The sequence below is a fragment of the Octopus sinensis genome, linkage group LG1 (assembly GCF_006345805.1).
Source record: "Octopus sinensis linkage group LG1, ASM634580v1, whole genome shotgun sequence".
Lineage (NCBI taxonomy): Eukaryota > Metazoa > Mollusca > Cephalopoda > Octopoda > Octopodidae > Octopus > Octopus sinensis.
Genome location: NC_042997.1, coordinates 160,512,107 through 160,528,101, shown reverse-complemented (window position 1 = coordinate 160,528,101; position 15,995 = coordinate 160,512,107). Strand labels below are relative to the sequence as shown.

Sequence of the window (15,995 nt, the reverse complement as noted above, 5' to 3'; positions counted from 1 at the left end):
CATGGCTCTCTGGGAAGGCATTCAGCCAGAAGTTAGGAATTTTATCCTTTCCTGGAGACTTCCATTTGCTTATTATTATTATTATTATTATTATTATTATTATTATTATTATTATTATTATTATTATTATTATTATTATCATTGTTGATGGTGTTGTTGTTGTTGTTGTTGTTATTCCCTTTGCACAGCTTCTAATGCTGGAGATGTATTACAGTGTCAGGTGTTCACCTCCCTTGAACTAAGGTAGCGCCTCCTAGTTTTCGAGCAGCTTCTGGAGTATTCGAGCGATTCCAAGCAGCGCTGTTCTCTGCAAGTGCTCCACCCTTATTGAAACCCCTATTTGTTCCACGTTCTCGATTGAGAGTAAACACGATAAATTTTGTCCTATTGTTATAAAAATACCATAAGACAATAGGACAAAATTTATCATGTTTACTCTCAACCGAAGTAAGGCCCTATAAAACCATAAACGTAAAATATATAGAGTAGCGAATATTTTTAGAAATTTCAGCACCAGTGGCCTAGCATGTATAAAAAGTCAATAGATTTTTGCATTTCGAAGATCAGTTCGGCACTTCTCATTTACTGCCGACTGAAACTGCTCTTGCTCGGTGATTTTGAAAAGTTATAACATATATAATGATGAGACACGTGTTATTTGTCCCTAAATTTTATGTTAACGTTATGGCACGGTTACGCATGAGAATTCCGCCTAGCAAATTATTTTATTTGCTAAAAAATTCGAAAGCTAGGTACAACTGTAAAAAAAAAATAAGAAGGTAAAAGTTTTTATTTTTCAATCCCTTCGGAATTGCTCTTAAATGTTCTTTCGTCGTTTTAACTGCTTCTTCTAGCGTGTAAAATGACCTGTTAAAGGTAATGTATCTTGTGTTTAAATCTACACTATTTTATATTGCGAATATGTTGTCTATTGACTTTTTATACATGCTAGGCCACTGGCAGTGAAATTTCTAAAAATATTCGCTACCCTATATATTTTACGTATTTGATTTTAGCATTTCGAAGATCAGTTCAGCATTTACCATCTGCTGCCGACTGAAACTGCGCTTGCGCGTGATTTTGAAAAATTAAAACATATAATGATGAGACACGTGCTATTTGTCTTTAAATTATATGTTAATGTTATGGCACGGTTACAGATGAGAATTTCGCTTAGCAAATTATTTTATTTGCTAAAAAATTCGAAACCTAGTTATAACCGTAAGAAAATAAGTAAAATTTTAAATTTTCTTTTTTCATTCCCTTCGAAATTGCCCTTAAAGCTGGTTTTGGTCGTTTTGACTGCTTCTTCTAGCGTGTAAAATTACTTGTTAAAGGTAATTTCTCTTGTGTCTAAATGTACACTATTTTATATTGAGAATAAGTTGTCTATTAATTTTTATACATGTTAGGCCACTGGTAGTGAAATTTCTAATAATATTCGCTACTCTATATATTTTGCGTATATATATATATTATATATATATATATATATATAATATATATATATATATATGTCTGTATATATATATATATATATAACAATTGCAGCGTGGAAGGTGCTTATAAGCCATTTAAGAAACACACAAAACCGTTAGCTTCACTTCAACATTTCTATTTAATTTGTCAAAATATTTTCGTCGCTTTGAGACCGCAACCTGGTCACTGACAAAACTTCGTGCTTCGCAACCAATGTTGCTGTGTTTAAATCCCCGTAACTTAGCAGTTTGGTAAAATAAACCCATAGAATAAGTACTAGGCTGACAAAGAATAAATCCGGGGGGCGATTTCTTCAACTAAAGGCGGCGCCCCAGGATGACCACATTCACCTGACTGAAATAATTAAAACAATAACAATCTATGCCATTTTAATTCCGGTCAACGCCGAGTATCTTTGCTAGTGTATTTATAATTTTTTCAAAATATATGTTTGAAATTAAATGATTATATTCAGTCTTTCATCAAAAGCTAGTGTATTTTCTCGTCGTCATTCAAACAACCAGGGAGTGCAAATCAAGGAAAGTTAGAAGTAAATGGAATGTTATTTGCAAAATGGTAGAATATTTAAATTAAGCATGTTATGAAACAGTTATATTTCGTTTGTGGATTTGGTTTGCGAGATTCTTTATATGTGTTCGTGTTTAACCATATGTGTTTAACCATACTCTGTTGTGTCTGGGGAGAGTCATTTTCTTTTTTGTGCCTTATAATGTAACACTCTCACCGGTAAAATTTCCACTTTTCTTATTTTTATTTTCCTAAAATTTTCGTTGCGTCTTGCAACGAAAATTTTAGGAAAATAAAAATAAGAAAAATGTGGTAATTTTACCGATGAGTGTGTTACATTATAAGGCACAAAAAGAAAATGACTCTCCTCAGACACAACCAAACAGTTATAGTTCATGACATTAGATGTATCTTGAGTACATTCGTGTGTATGCGTCTGTGTGAGAGAGAGAGAGAGAGAGAGAAGGGGAGAGGGGAGGAGGAGGAGAGAGAGGGTGTGTGTGTGAGAGAGATAGGGGTGTGAGAGAGAGAGAGAAGGTGTGTGTGAGAGAGAGAGTGTGTGTGTTATGTGTGCAGGAGTGTGTGTATAAAATAGCAAACTGTTACTCACTCAATTTGTCTTGTAGATAGAGCATTACTTCCTTATTTTTAATGTGAATAAGTTGTCCTCGTTTCTCATTGCAATCGTCTGCAGCGTTATTCCATGACATTTTATTTGAACGTATTTGATAACATAATTTAAATTCTGGTTGATAAGTGTAGCCGACTGATATTGGGCATTCAGCTATAAAAAGACGGAAAATATGTTTCATGTGTTAGATCTTTTGGGAAAGTAATAACTTTATTAATTTCAGGTTGCCATTAACTTTTAACTGACTTAGATATATCTTTCCTTACTTAGTACACCTCAAATGAAACTGATTCGTAACTGCACACTGGCAAGTAGAATTGATAGACACTTTCCTTTCAGTTTCGATTTTGCATACATAATAAATCTCTTTCTAAAATTTTCTTTTCCAGAGCTCTCTCCACCTCCCAAGCACATAGTTATTATGCGTTAAATCATAAGTAGGCGGCGAGCTGGCAGAAACGTTAGCACGCCGGGCGAAATGCATAGTCGTATTTTGTCTGTCGTTACGTTCCGAGTTCAAATTCCGCCGAGGTCGACTTTGCCTTTCATCCCTTTCGGGGGCGATAAATTAAGTACCAGTTACGCACTGGGGTCGATGTAATCGACTTAATCCCTTTGTCTGTCCTTGTTTGTCCCCTCCGTGTTTAGCTCCTTGTGGGTAGTAAAGAAATATATTATGTGTTAAATCTTTTAATCCTAAGAATACAAAAGTACATTGCGACCAGTCAATATTCCATCCATTAAGGTTAGAAATGTATACTCATAACCAATTTTTATTCTCATCACATATTTTGATACTTCTCGCTTCTTAATGAACGTGTATAGAAACAGGTTGCTGCATTATTAAAGTGTAAAGAAGCAAACTTTCTAGCTTACGGAAATCCCGACTGTTGCTCATATCTCAAACATCTCTAATTTTATGATACGATTCCTTTCGTTCTAATTTTGTATCTTTTCCTTCACTCAGTGATTTCTAAGAATCATATTTATCAGAGATCCTATTTCTTACCTGACACATGGTTACATGTCTTTACAACTTCGATGCAAGACATATTTTAGTTTTGGTTCTTTTATATGATTTCCAGCTATAGCTAAGTGACAAACTTCTAGTAAAGTGATACTCATCCACTTCAACCTCCCACTAGCCATTTAGATTGAGAGATTCTTAACAGGAGATTTTGTAGCTGTATTCTATGCGCGAAAGTGTTTTGCACGATTTAAGTAATCTCATCGAAGCTCTTCTACTCTTCTAACTATAATTAAAATGTCCCCTCAGTCGCTTAGAGCCAATTACTTCTATTCAGATAAAACTGTTTTATATTCCACTCTTCTTTTAAATACGCAAGCAAAATACTTTATGCCGCTTATTAATATAACTCAAGAAAAGTTTAACAAGCAACAGTGACACTAAGCAAATATTCAATCTGTTCGATATAAATTAGACCATATCTTCTTAAGAATAACGGAATGTATGGTATGACAGTATTTATCTTTTCATACTTCTATATACCCTTCTCATATTCATGGGGATTTTTTCTTCTGGAGCATTCATCTAGTCGGTGAGTCGTATTAGAATTTCAAGCAATTGTTTTACCTTAACCAGTTGAGCATGTTCCTTGATGGCTAACGATATGTGCATCTCTGATCACGAGCAGAAGTAGTGGGGGAGCATCATAGCCATGTATTGAGAGGGATTCTTTGGGGTTTGAATAATTCACCATTGAAAACATGGGTGTTTCGTTCAAAATCATTAAAAAACCCTTATTTAGAGACCTTTTGAGCAGGATGGGTTACTCGATGAGAAAAAAATTCTAAATGGGCCCCACCTGCAAGGTCATATGCTGTTTATCTTGATATGAGATCACTATATCGCGCACATATGGTTGTGATGCATGTGCCTGGTGTACCTTTACCAGACTGGTAGTCATGATTGTTATACTGGGTATATTTTACCCCAGTGTCATTTTGATGGCATGCACTGCTCTCTCACTCAATATCGAATGACTGGATGCTAAAGCTCGTGGAAAATCCACGAGAGACGAAAGAAGCTTCATTCTATCATCAAGGAAAGCAAAAAATTTGCTATTGATCTCGTGCAGGATACCCAAACTGAACAACCCGAGGGAAATACGGCAACTATTGTTGCAAAGAAGGTGAAAATAATGGCAATGAAAAAAGCGCACGAGCAATTGGTTGATAGGTGGGAGGAGAAACCTCTGCACGGCAAATATGTGACCCGCAGCAAACAAGCTGATGTTGACCAGAAGCAAACCCATCAGTGGCTGCGGAGCTCAGGGCTAAAAGCAGAGAGCGAAGGTTTCATCCTGGCTGCTCAAGACCAAAGCCTATCAACCCGGAACTACCAGGCCAATGTGATGAAAAATGGAGCAGACCCAAAATGCCGATTCGGCAACGACATGATTGAAACAGTGGACCACCCAATCTCTGGATGTAAAGTCTTAGCACCAGTGGAGTATAAATTAAGACATGACAGAGTTGGCCAATATCTCCACTGGCTAATAAGTCGGCATTACAATATCAAAACTGCCGACAAGTGGTATAATCACCACCCTGAGGCTGTAACTGAAGGAGAAAATGTAACCATTCTGTGGGACTTTCCAGTACATACAGACCGAACCATCAAGGCCAATAAACCAGATATTGTTGTGAAAGACCAAAACAATAAAGTTTGCTTATTGATCGACATGAGCATCCCCTGTGATCATAATATCTCAGCGAAAGAGTTGAGAGAAGCTCAGAAAATATAAAGCTACTCATTGAAATTGAGAAAATGTGACATCTCAAGGCGGTTACAATACCAGTGATCGTAGGAGCACTAGGAATGATCAAGAAGGGAACCGAAAATTATATGAGAATGATCCCTGGCTTACCATCCCTGCAAGAAGTGCAAAAGATTGTCTTAACTGGTACATCACACGTATTGAGAAGAGCATTGTCGATGTGAGAACTGTTGCTGCTCATCCATTTTAATTTAACTTTAAAAAAAAATTAAAAAAAAAATGAACGAAAAACTGAGTTTGGTTTAATGGCCTCCTACCAATATACACTATGAGTTTCTTGCCCTAGGAGTCGGGAAGACACTCGGCAAGAAATGGAAGAAAATTTAGAAGAAAGAAGAAAAAAAAAAAATAATAATAATAATAATAATATAAGAAGGAGAAGGAAGAGAAGAAGAAGAAGAAGAAGAAGAAGAAGAAGAAGAAGAAGAAGAAGAAGAAGAAGAAGAAGAAGAAGAAGAAGAAGAAGAAGAAGAAGAAGAAGAAGAATGACGATGATGACAATGATGATGATGATGCTGATGATCTCTCACTGTCGTTTTCTCTATATTTCATTTCTGCATTGACAACTGCTGTATGCATGTATGTATGCATGTATGTATGTATGCATGTATGCATGTATGTACGTATGTATATATGTATACATATTGGGTCATCCCATAAATAATGCGATTTTTTATACTTCTTTTAATGTTCTTTTTTAATCTTAAATATACGCTCCTTCATTTTCTATAATACTCTTCCATCTATTTGGTAGACCTCCAAGGCCCTCTTCCAAAATTCACTTGTCCCTGACTAAAAATATTCCTCCAGTACTATTCTGACCTTGCCTGCAGATTTTTTCCGTCCAAAAGATTTTGAAGACTACGGAATAAATGATAATCAGATGGGGAAATGTCTGGTGAATATGGGGTATTTCTTCTCAATTAAGCTGCTCCAGCCTCTGGAACGTCTTTCACGCTGTATGCAGCCGAGCATTACTCTGATGGAAGAACATCTTTCGTCTTGAAATCAAAGATGCTCGTTCTTCTTCTAGAACTGACTTAAGCAGCTCAAGCTGCTTGCAGTAGATCTCCTTTGTTATCGTTTGGTTTGGATTTATAAATACAAAGTGGATTAAACCTTTCATATCCAACCAAAGAGTTAACAATACCTTAGGTTGGTGAAGACTTTCTTTAGCCTGGGGCGCCGGTGTTTCTCCTTTTCCTACTCACCGTCTTCGGCGCTTGGCATTTTTATAGAGAACCCATTTCTCGTCACCAGTTACAATTCGGTTTAAAAGAGGTATATTCGTGCGACGTGACAGCAAGATAAACCAAACATTATCTCTATGCGTGCGATTAAACTCGGAAAGTTTCTGAGGATCCCATTCACCCAATTAGCTTTACCGATAGTACGCAGGTGTCGATGAATGGTTGAATAACCAAATCCAAACTTCTGTTAGTTCCTCAGCAGTTACGATGGGCTTTGTTCCCCCATTGTTTGCAGGACGTTCTCGTCAAGCTCAACAGATCTTCAAAGGCGAGGCTCGTCTTCTAGGCTGTAATTTCCGACTTGGTTTCTGGAACAGCGTTGGCATATAACTCATAGTGCAAAATATGATGAATATGCTCGTTTGTGACCTCCATTATAGCTTTGAAAAAATAACTTTTGAAATCGAAATTCAGTCTTCAAAACTTGCACTAAGTACAAAGTAAAATTACCACCTGCATTTATACCGTGTTGATACAGGTAGTTTATCCAGTCCCCCTCCGCCTTTTATTCATGCAATCGCAAAAACCGCTTTATGACCCAATACATATATATATCTATATCTATATCTATCTATCTGTATATATATATATATATATATTATATAATATATATAGATATATATATATAACTGAGATGTGTGTCTGTCTGTGTATTTCCTTAAGACTAGAGAACTACACAACCAATTTCATTCAAATTTTACACATGCCTTACTTAGGGTCCATGTAGTTTCATGGGCAAAATAAATGTTCAACTTCTTTCCTCGAGCGAGCCCATAGCAATATCATATCTTCTCCACTATTTCAGTATTACGTGTTAAAAGTGAAACAAAAACATTTCTCTATTTTATGTCAGATACTTTCACTGTAACAATACAAATTAGAGATAATAATAACAATTGAATTATATGTAGTAAGTAATAATTAAAATCAAACTAAAGTATAATATAATCGTAACATAACAAAAGTAAAAATAGCAGTTGGTATGAAATTCCATCAATGACTTGAACTTGAATAAGTGGTTTCACATGAATGGGAATAAATTGAATTAAATCAAATTTGTACTGCTTTTTGATTCACCGTAAGGTTTGTTGTTATTATTATTACTGTTTAACTATTGTTATCACGTTTGTTGGTTCCTCGTAAGGGAAAAGTTGTTGTGTTGCAATTGTTAAATAATTGTAAACTGTAACCCTCCCCTTTTGGGAGAAAGAGCTTTGGTTATTGTTTAAAAAATGAATTGTGTCTCTGTTTGGGGGAATTGACAATATTTTCACCGTTTACACGGAAGCATTTTTGTTAGAATGCCTTCGATAGAATAGAAGACGTCCAAAAATGAATTTCGCTGCAGCCGTCGTGCGGGCGCGAAGGGCGCGCACTATATTAAAATTAAAATGGAAGAAATACAAACCTATTTTGGATTGATCACCGACAAAGACGGTGAATCTAGATTTAAAACCACCAACGAAATATAAAAATTAAATTAAAGACTATTGTCTATAAAGTATACAATGTCGAGATAAAAGATTTGAACACTGGAGGAAGCACAATCGAAAAGTCTCGGTTCTTGGTGCGACTATGAAAGATATCTAACCAGAAGGCGGTAAATTCTCCACAATAGAAGCAAGGTTCGAGTCAACGGAGCGGTGCAAGGGAGTACTCGACTCGAAACTTGCAAAGTGGAAATATTTTATTTTACCTTTATATCTAGGACATAGGACGTCCCGGAAAAAAATTTTAAATACCCCCCCCAAAAAAAAAAAGGTAGAGGTAGGCTGAATTGTAGCCACACTTCTATACGAGAATGAGGACAAGATACAATTGATCGAAATTGAAAGAGACGGGCTACAATTCCAGTCTGTTATATATTTTGAGTATTGTTATCACTAGCGATATCAAGATATAAACTTTGTATTTGAATTTATTGTAGATGGTATATAAAGATGTACATGTAATATGTACGCTTTATACATGCACTAGCACTATGACCCGTCAACGAAGGATCATAGTGATGGTATATATATATAATAAAATATATATATATATAGAATTATATATATATATATATGTATATATATATATATAACTGAGGAATGTGTGTTGTTTGTCTGTCTCTCTGTGTGTTCCCTAAAACTTGAGAAACTACACAACCAATTTCATTCAAATTTTACAACTGCTTTACTTAGGGTCCATGTAGTTTCACGGGCAAAAGAAATGTTCAACTTCTTTCCTAGGGCGAGCCCATAGCAATAGCATATCTTCTCCACTATTTCAGTATTACGTGTTAAATGTGAAAAAAAACATTTCTCTATTTTATGTCAGATACTTTCACTTTAACAATAAAAATGAGATAATAATTAAAATCGAATTCATGCAATCGCAAAAAACGCTTTATGATCTGAATGCATTTATATATATATTAATATATATATATATATATATATATATGTATATATATATATATATATATATATATAATATATAATATATATATATATATAATTTATATGTATCTAGACTCTAGATACATTATAAATTACGTTCAGACGATATATTAAGCTTAAATGAAAATAACAAAAATTATTTTTGAACAATATGCGTAACACAATCCATCGTTGACCTACTAGAAACAGGAGTAACATTTGTCTCAGATCACAAATATCGTCTTCAATAAGAAAATAACAGGGTATAAACATTATAACAGTAAGTGAAATAAAAAGTAATACAGTAATCCTTCGTCTATCGCGGGTGTTACATTTCAAAACACTACGTCCGGTAAGTGAATGAAAAATCCGTGAAGTAGAAACAGTACTGTACTGTTATTTTTTAAAAAAATATTTTTAATTTGTATTACATTTATTTATTATCAATGCAAAACAATAGCACGGAGGAATCGATGTAAGCTTAAATAGTAAACCGCGATAGACGAACTGCGATATGTCGAGGAGGGGGGGTTATTGTAATATGAAAAGAAAAACTACTCACGAGATTGTAGGCATGGTGTGGTAAATGCTGTTTGGAGGAATGTCGATGAATGATGAGGCATTAGGTAATTGCTTGATTTTACGTAGGATACATACTTTCTCGGAAACGCTGTAAATAATCATACCACATTTGGAATACGCCATACAGTGCGAAAAGCAGTCAATTTTTGATCGGATGTTTGACATCTTATTCAGCTTGTCAGCTTCTGGAATGTCAGTTACAGAAGGGTGAATACGGGTCCCATAATATTCTCGGCATGCAGCATTACTGCCCAAGCATATTTGGAATAATAGCACTGGGAAAGTAATTACGTGAAGATTCACTTTTCGAATGACGTGATTAACTGATAACCAATACATATTTCTGTATTATATTGTGATAAATAGGACTTCAGACAGTTTACAAGTGAAAAATTAATTACCACATCACATACACAACTTCTCTTGTTACATATATTTCGTTGCGTTTCAGTTTTGCATTGTTTTTATTTTTTTTAAACAAGGTGAAAATGCCTCTGGAAAGAAACTGAACCACGAGACACTCTAACTATGAATTTCTGCCAATGCTAGGAAATATTTTGTAATTAAACGTGTGTGGGTGTGTGTGTATGCACGCGCGTGCGTACGAGCGTGTTGGTGTATGTTTGTACGTGTGTCCGTGTGTGAGTGCATGTGATTGGGTGTGTGTATAGAGAAATATACAGACAGACAAGTTTATACCTGCAGTTGTAGAGGAATGATCGTAAGAATTAAATTTTATGTTGTTACTTAAACGCAAATGCGCAAAAAAATATATAATATACTCTTACATATGCATATATATATATGTGTGTGTGTGTGTGTGTGTGTGTGTGTGTGTGTGGTATTTGATATGTATTTGCTTGCTGAAGATCAACAGTAAAACTTCTTTTCAATTATTGAATGCGTGTGCAGTGTGGTGTGTGTGTGCGTGTGCATGTGTGAATGTATATATATTAAATGAAATGAGACAACAACCGAAAGCTGTGTGAAATTATAGGTCATTTATAAAGAGGAAGGTAGTCTTACTGCTGTTTTGGGAATATTAGGGATATCCCCTTCATCACAGACGATAAGAGAAAGTTAACTAGAAGGAAATAGTAGAGTTCAATATCAGGCGTTATTTGGAAAAGGATGGATATAGGTATAATAAAGGGAAATAACAGAATAAAAATAAAAGTAAAAATATATGTTGGATGTTACAGTTAGTTGCAGTTCCATTATTCAAGGAGGAAGTGCTGTGTACAATGGGTAGTGATGATTCGTGTCATGGTATGTAGATTCCGACAGGAGTTCATGTCTTGTTATTATAAGAGGATACTATGTAAAACTACCTTTCTCTTTATAAATGTCCTATAAATTCCACGCAGCCTTGGTTTTGTTGTTTCATTTTATTGAACATATACATGCTCACACAAGACCCGCATTGGGCTCCTCACGTGTACTATTATCGAACCGAGAGTCTAACTACGGTCCTCTTGTAGCACTTACACAAACTTACCTGACATCTTGGGTCTTCTTGATACAAATACCTCTCGTAACTTATGTATGTGTATATGGAATTTTCTTTGAGTTTTATTTCATCTCTTCTTAAGACAGTTCAAGCCGGTCGCTAACAAAACGACTAGATATTTTGAGTTAAGACTTTCCCATGTTTGTAATTATCTGCTCGATTTGGTACGTCGGTATCAGCGCTGGCGCTGCAAAAACATTCTGAGATATAGTCTTGTTAAATGCTTATAGCTCTGATTTCCATATTTTCAGGTCTCCACAGAAGTATTCATTTATTATTCTAGCAATGGTCAGAGCACCGACGCATGCAACAATCTCGTGGATACTTGTAGTTTGCATCATGAGGGACAGGAGCGATAGACAAGCCGTTTATGTATATTTTCTGTCTGATCGGCAATCTTTCTTCGGCTGACTATCATGCATGAAAATTTACCTTGCCCAAACTCCATTCCTGCATCTCGTGAGAATGTTGTAATTATTTCGAACTGTCTATTGATATTCATCATATTAGCAGAACGTAACTTTAGGCCATCATCAACATAGGTATGAGTGACATCCATTTTATTCTTTTCTATATATTCTAGCATATAGCGTTGGCATTTTGTTAACAGGGCTGACAAGGGATTCACTGCCTGTCCAAACAACTTTACAGATAAACTATGATTCTAAAATATGCCTGCTGGTTGTTTAATTATGTTTGTAACCATAGGTGTTGCTTTACTAGTTACTGGTGATAACTGTGTGAAGCATGGTTTGGTCAGTTGTTCAATGGCATTCAATATAGCACCTGGTACTTTGAAAAAGCGTGATTGTTTTATCATCCAGGAGTGAGGCACATTTTCCAGTTAGGCACACCCACTTGTTTTTTCACATCGCCTGTACTTATGATAATATTCCCTTATTTCTTTCCTACTTGTAATTCTATCTTGATAGTTCCTACACACATTGCACCCCATTTATGTGCCATATTGTTTCCCCATAATCCGCTCCAGAACTCCTTGATTTTATTTCCATCAGGAGCAACATATTCCTTATTGTCTCCTTCTAACGTTCGGGTCATACTTGAACAATCTGTTCTCGAACTGCTTATTTCTGTTCACAAGTCTTCTGGTTTTCTGGCTTTTTGCCATGAACCTCTGTTTTAACTGCTCTATTACTGCATCAAACCTGAACTTCCGTATTTTATATTTCTTCTCTAATTTTTCTCGGTCGGTCTTTTTCCCATTTTTCCCATTTCCTCTTAATCACTGCTGAATTTTATCTAGATATTATTATTATTATTATTATTATTATTATTATTATTATTATTATTATTATTATTATTATTATTATTATTACTATATGTCGAACGGTATATTTTATAACATATCGTGAGGTGGTTGATTGACGATATTGTGTCTACTGGGGAGTTTGCACGATCCGTCAATTTACAACAAGGGCCTCAGGCAGACAGTACTTCACGCAATATGCATGAAGTTCCAAATAGTGCCGACTTTAGCAATACATCTAGATTGTAGGGTATCTCTAAAGTTTTCAGATGTTTTTTTCAGATTAGATGGTATTGAACCTAATGCTATTGAACCTAATGCTATTGAACCTAGATGGTATTGAACCTAATGCTATTGAACCTAATGCTATTAGGGATAACCTTTATGTTCGTATCTCAGTTTTCAGGTCGCCATATTTATCTACTGTTTCTCTTTCTTTCATGATACGTTGAACTCCTGGCACTCTTTCTTTCATGATACGTTGAACTCCTGGCACTGCTACGTCGATTATTAGACACTCTTGGTTGTCCCTCCTAAATGTTACTCTATCTAGCCTTCGCTGCGCTAACACATTGCCTATATGGAAATCGAAGTCCCAGTGGAGATTTGCCTTCCCTTTTTTCGTCCATTGCTTTTTCCGGTGTATGTTGGTATGAAGCACCCTTGAACTCAGTAACCTCATATCCATACTTACGGCATAGTAGCCAGTGGAGGTTTGGGGCTACTTTGTAGTGTCAATGCGCTAGTACCCTTCCTGGACAAGTCTTTCACAAATACTAAAAATGTGTCCCATTTTCGACCCTCTTCCCACAATGCTGCAAAGGTCCGATGCGCTTGTTTGTTATATGTTATTTTTCGTTGAATTGGTATTTAATGCCTGGTAGTGGGTAGCGATGATTAGGCTTTTACTATCCTTTTTAGGTCATCCTTGTTAAGTCACCTCTATGATGCTTCCTGGTCTTTTAATTTGTTGGTTTCACGGTGGAACTTACCATGTAATTCCATATGGAATAGGGTTTCTTCTCTCTCGTTGGCTATGAAGAAACCCTACATTATTATTATTATTATTATTATTATTATTATTATTATTATTATTATTATATTATTATTATTATTATTATTATATTATCGTTATTATCATTATTATTCAGTAATTTTTTTTTTTATAGCGTGCTATCACTTTACTACCGAGCGCAGCTCTGTGTGCCTTGGGTATGTGCTGTGATTGTTGTGATGCTCTGATGGTTATTTTATTGTATGGAAAGTGTTCTGCGTAGGATGTGTGCAGTGCCTAGTAGTGCAATTTTCTGTATGTTATATATGTGTTTGTAAGTCCTGGTGTTTTTGTTATGTATTTGTCTGAATATTTTTTTATCATGCCTAATGCACCTACTATGATAGGAATTGTTTCTGTCTTAGATTTCACATTCTGGCTACCTCTATTTCCAGGTCTTTGTATTTTGAGAGTTTCTCCATTTCTTTTAGAGACACGTTGTCATCAGCCGGTATTGATACATCAATAGAAGAAAGCATTTTTCTTCATGATCTTGACAACTATATCTGGTATGTTGGCCTTAATTTCTCTATCTGTGTGTATCGCATATCCCAGAGTATGGCGCTTTCTCGTTTTCTGTGACCTTTTCTGGTGTGTGCCTATACCATCTTTCTTCTGTTGATTCCATAACATGTATGTAGGTTCCAACTCTGTCATGTCTGTGAATATATTCCTTCTTAGCCAGGACTGGACAGCTAGAGATAATATGATTTATTGTTTCTGTCCATCTCCACATATTCTGCAGTTACTTGTTATATTTCTTTTCATTACATGTTTGGGTAATTTCTGGTGGGGAGGCTTTGGTCTTTGCTGCAATTAAAAATCCCTCTGTTTCTGCTTTGAGTCCTGAGCTTCTCAACCATTGCTGGGATTTTCTTTGTCTATTTCTTTGCGTTTAGTTTAGTCCAGTATTTACCATGAAGGCGCTTTTCTTGCCATCGTCGTTTATCATGGTTCGTTGCTGTTCTATTTTTAGTTTGGATTTCATTCGTTTTATAGCTTTTGTGTTTCTTCATCTTCTTCTTCTTCTTCTTCTTCTTCTTCTTCTTCTTCTTCTTCTTCTTCTTCTTCATATTTATTAGGTGGTATGATTTCTTGTTTTTATTTGTCAGCTTCTTTAAATACTGACAACAATTTTTTGTTTTGCTCGTGTTTTGCCGCTATTTGTATCAGTTTTCCTTCCTTCTGAAGTAGATATTTTTGCAGTCCTATGGTGGTTATTTTATAGTAGTTTTCCAGCTGTATGAGGCCTCTATCACATTCTATACCTTGTATGTATAGTCTTTCTATGTCAGATTTTGGGTGATGCATCCTAGATCCTGCCATTATTTTTCTTGTTTTCCTATCTATTTTGGACAGTTCATTTAGTGTCCAGTTAAGGATATTGTAGCTGTAACTTATAACTGGGACAGCTAAAGTGTTGATACCTATTATCTTGTTTTTAGCATTGAGCTCTGTTTTAGTATTGATCTAACTCGTCTATATTCTTTTTTATTTTCTCTTTCATTGTGTGTGTTGTGTCTTATCTAGTTCATGGATTCCTAAGTATTTGTAAGTTTGGCTTTGGTCTAATCTTTTATTTCATTGGTTTTATCTAGTGTGATGCTGCTACTCTTCACTAGTTTTCCTCTTTTCAGGGTTACTTTGGCGCATTTTTCTAATCCAAATTTCATATCTATTTCTTTGGTAAATCCATGAACAGTCTTTAATAGTGTTTCCAGCTGTTGTCATTTGCAGCGTATAGTTTTAGGTCATCCATATATAAAGGTGGCTGATCGTTTTGCCGTAACATTTATATCCGCATCCAGTTCTATTTAGCAAATCATATAGGGGTGACAGTGCCAAGCAGAAAAGGAGTGGAGAGAGCGTGTCTCCTTGGAATATTCCTCTTCTAATGGGGATGTCTTTGGTTTTCATGAGTCTCTCTTTTGTTTGGAGCTGTAGCACTGTTTGCCATTTATTCATAGTGCCCTATGAATTATATGATTGTTGGTGCTACTTTGTTAATGGCTAGTGTTTCGAGGATCCATGTGTGGGGGATGCTATCAAACGCCTTTTTGTAGTCGATCCAGGCCATACTGAGGCCTTTCTTCTTTCTGTGGCTGTCTTCAGTTATGGCTTTATTAATCATTAGTTGATCTTTACAGCCATATGAGCCTTTGCGGCATCCTTTCTGCTCTTCTGGGAACAGTTTGTTTTCGTCCAGGTGCTTGTTCAACCTTTGCGATATCACTGCAGTAAATGCCTTCAACATTGTAAGGAGACAGGTTATTGGTCTGTAGTTTTCTGGTTTTGCTGTCTCATTTAATTTGGGAATTAAGATGGTTTTCCCCTTCGTGAGCCATTCAGGCATTGTCTCTGGCTCAGCTAGCATGTTGTTAAAGTTTTCAGCCAGCTTTTTGTGCATTCCTGTTAAATATTTCAACCAGAAGTTGGGGAGATGGGGATCTTGTCATGCCCAGGTGCCTCCAGT

General features: G+C 35.7%; 1 protein-coding gene across 1 annotated transcript in view; it reads right to left on the bottom strand.

Annotated features, from left to right (window-relative positions):
- Positions 1 to 11,760, bottom strand: part of LOC118764664 — a 75,222-nt gene extending 63,462 nt beyond the window's left edge. The window contains exons 1-2 of the mRNA XM_036505667.1: positions 11,634 to 11,760; positions 9,767 to 10,014 (exon numbers count right to left, since the gene is read on the bottom strand). Coding sequence (XP_036361560.1) covers positions 9,767 to 10,014; positions 11,634 to 11,760 — 375 coding nt within the window. The remainder of the gene's footprint in view (positions 1 to 9,766; positions 10,015 to 11,633) is intronic.
- Between the last annotated feature and the right edge of the window lie 4,235 nt (positions 11,761 to 15,995).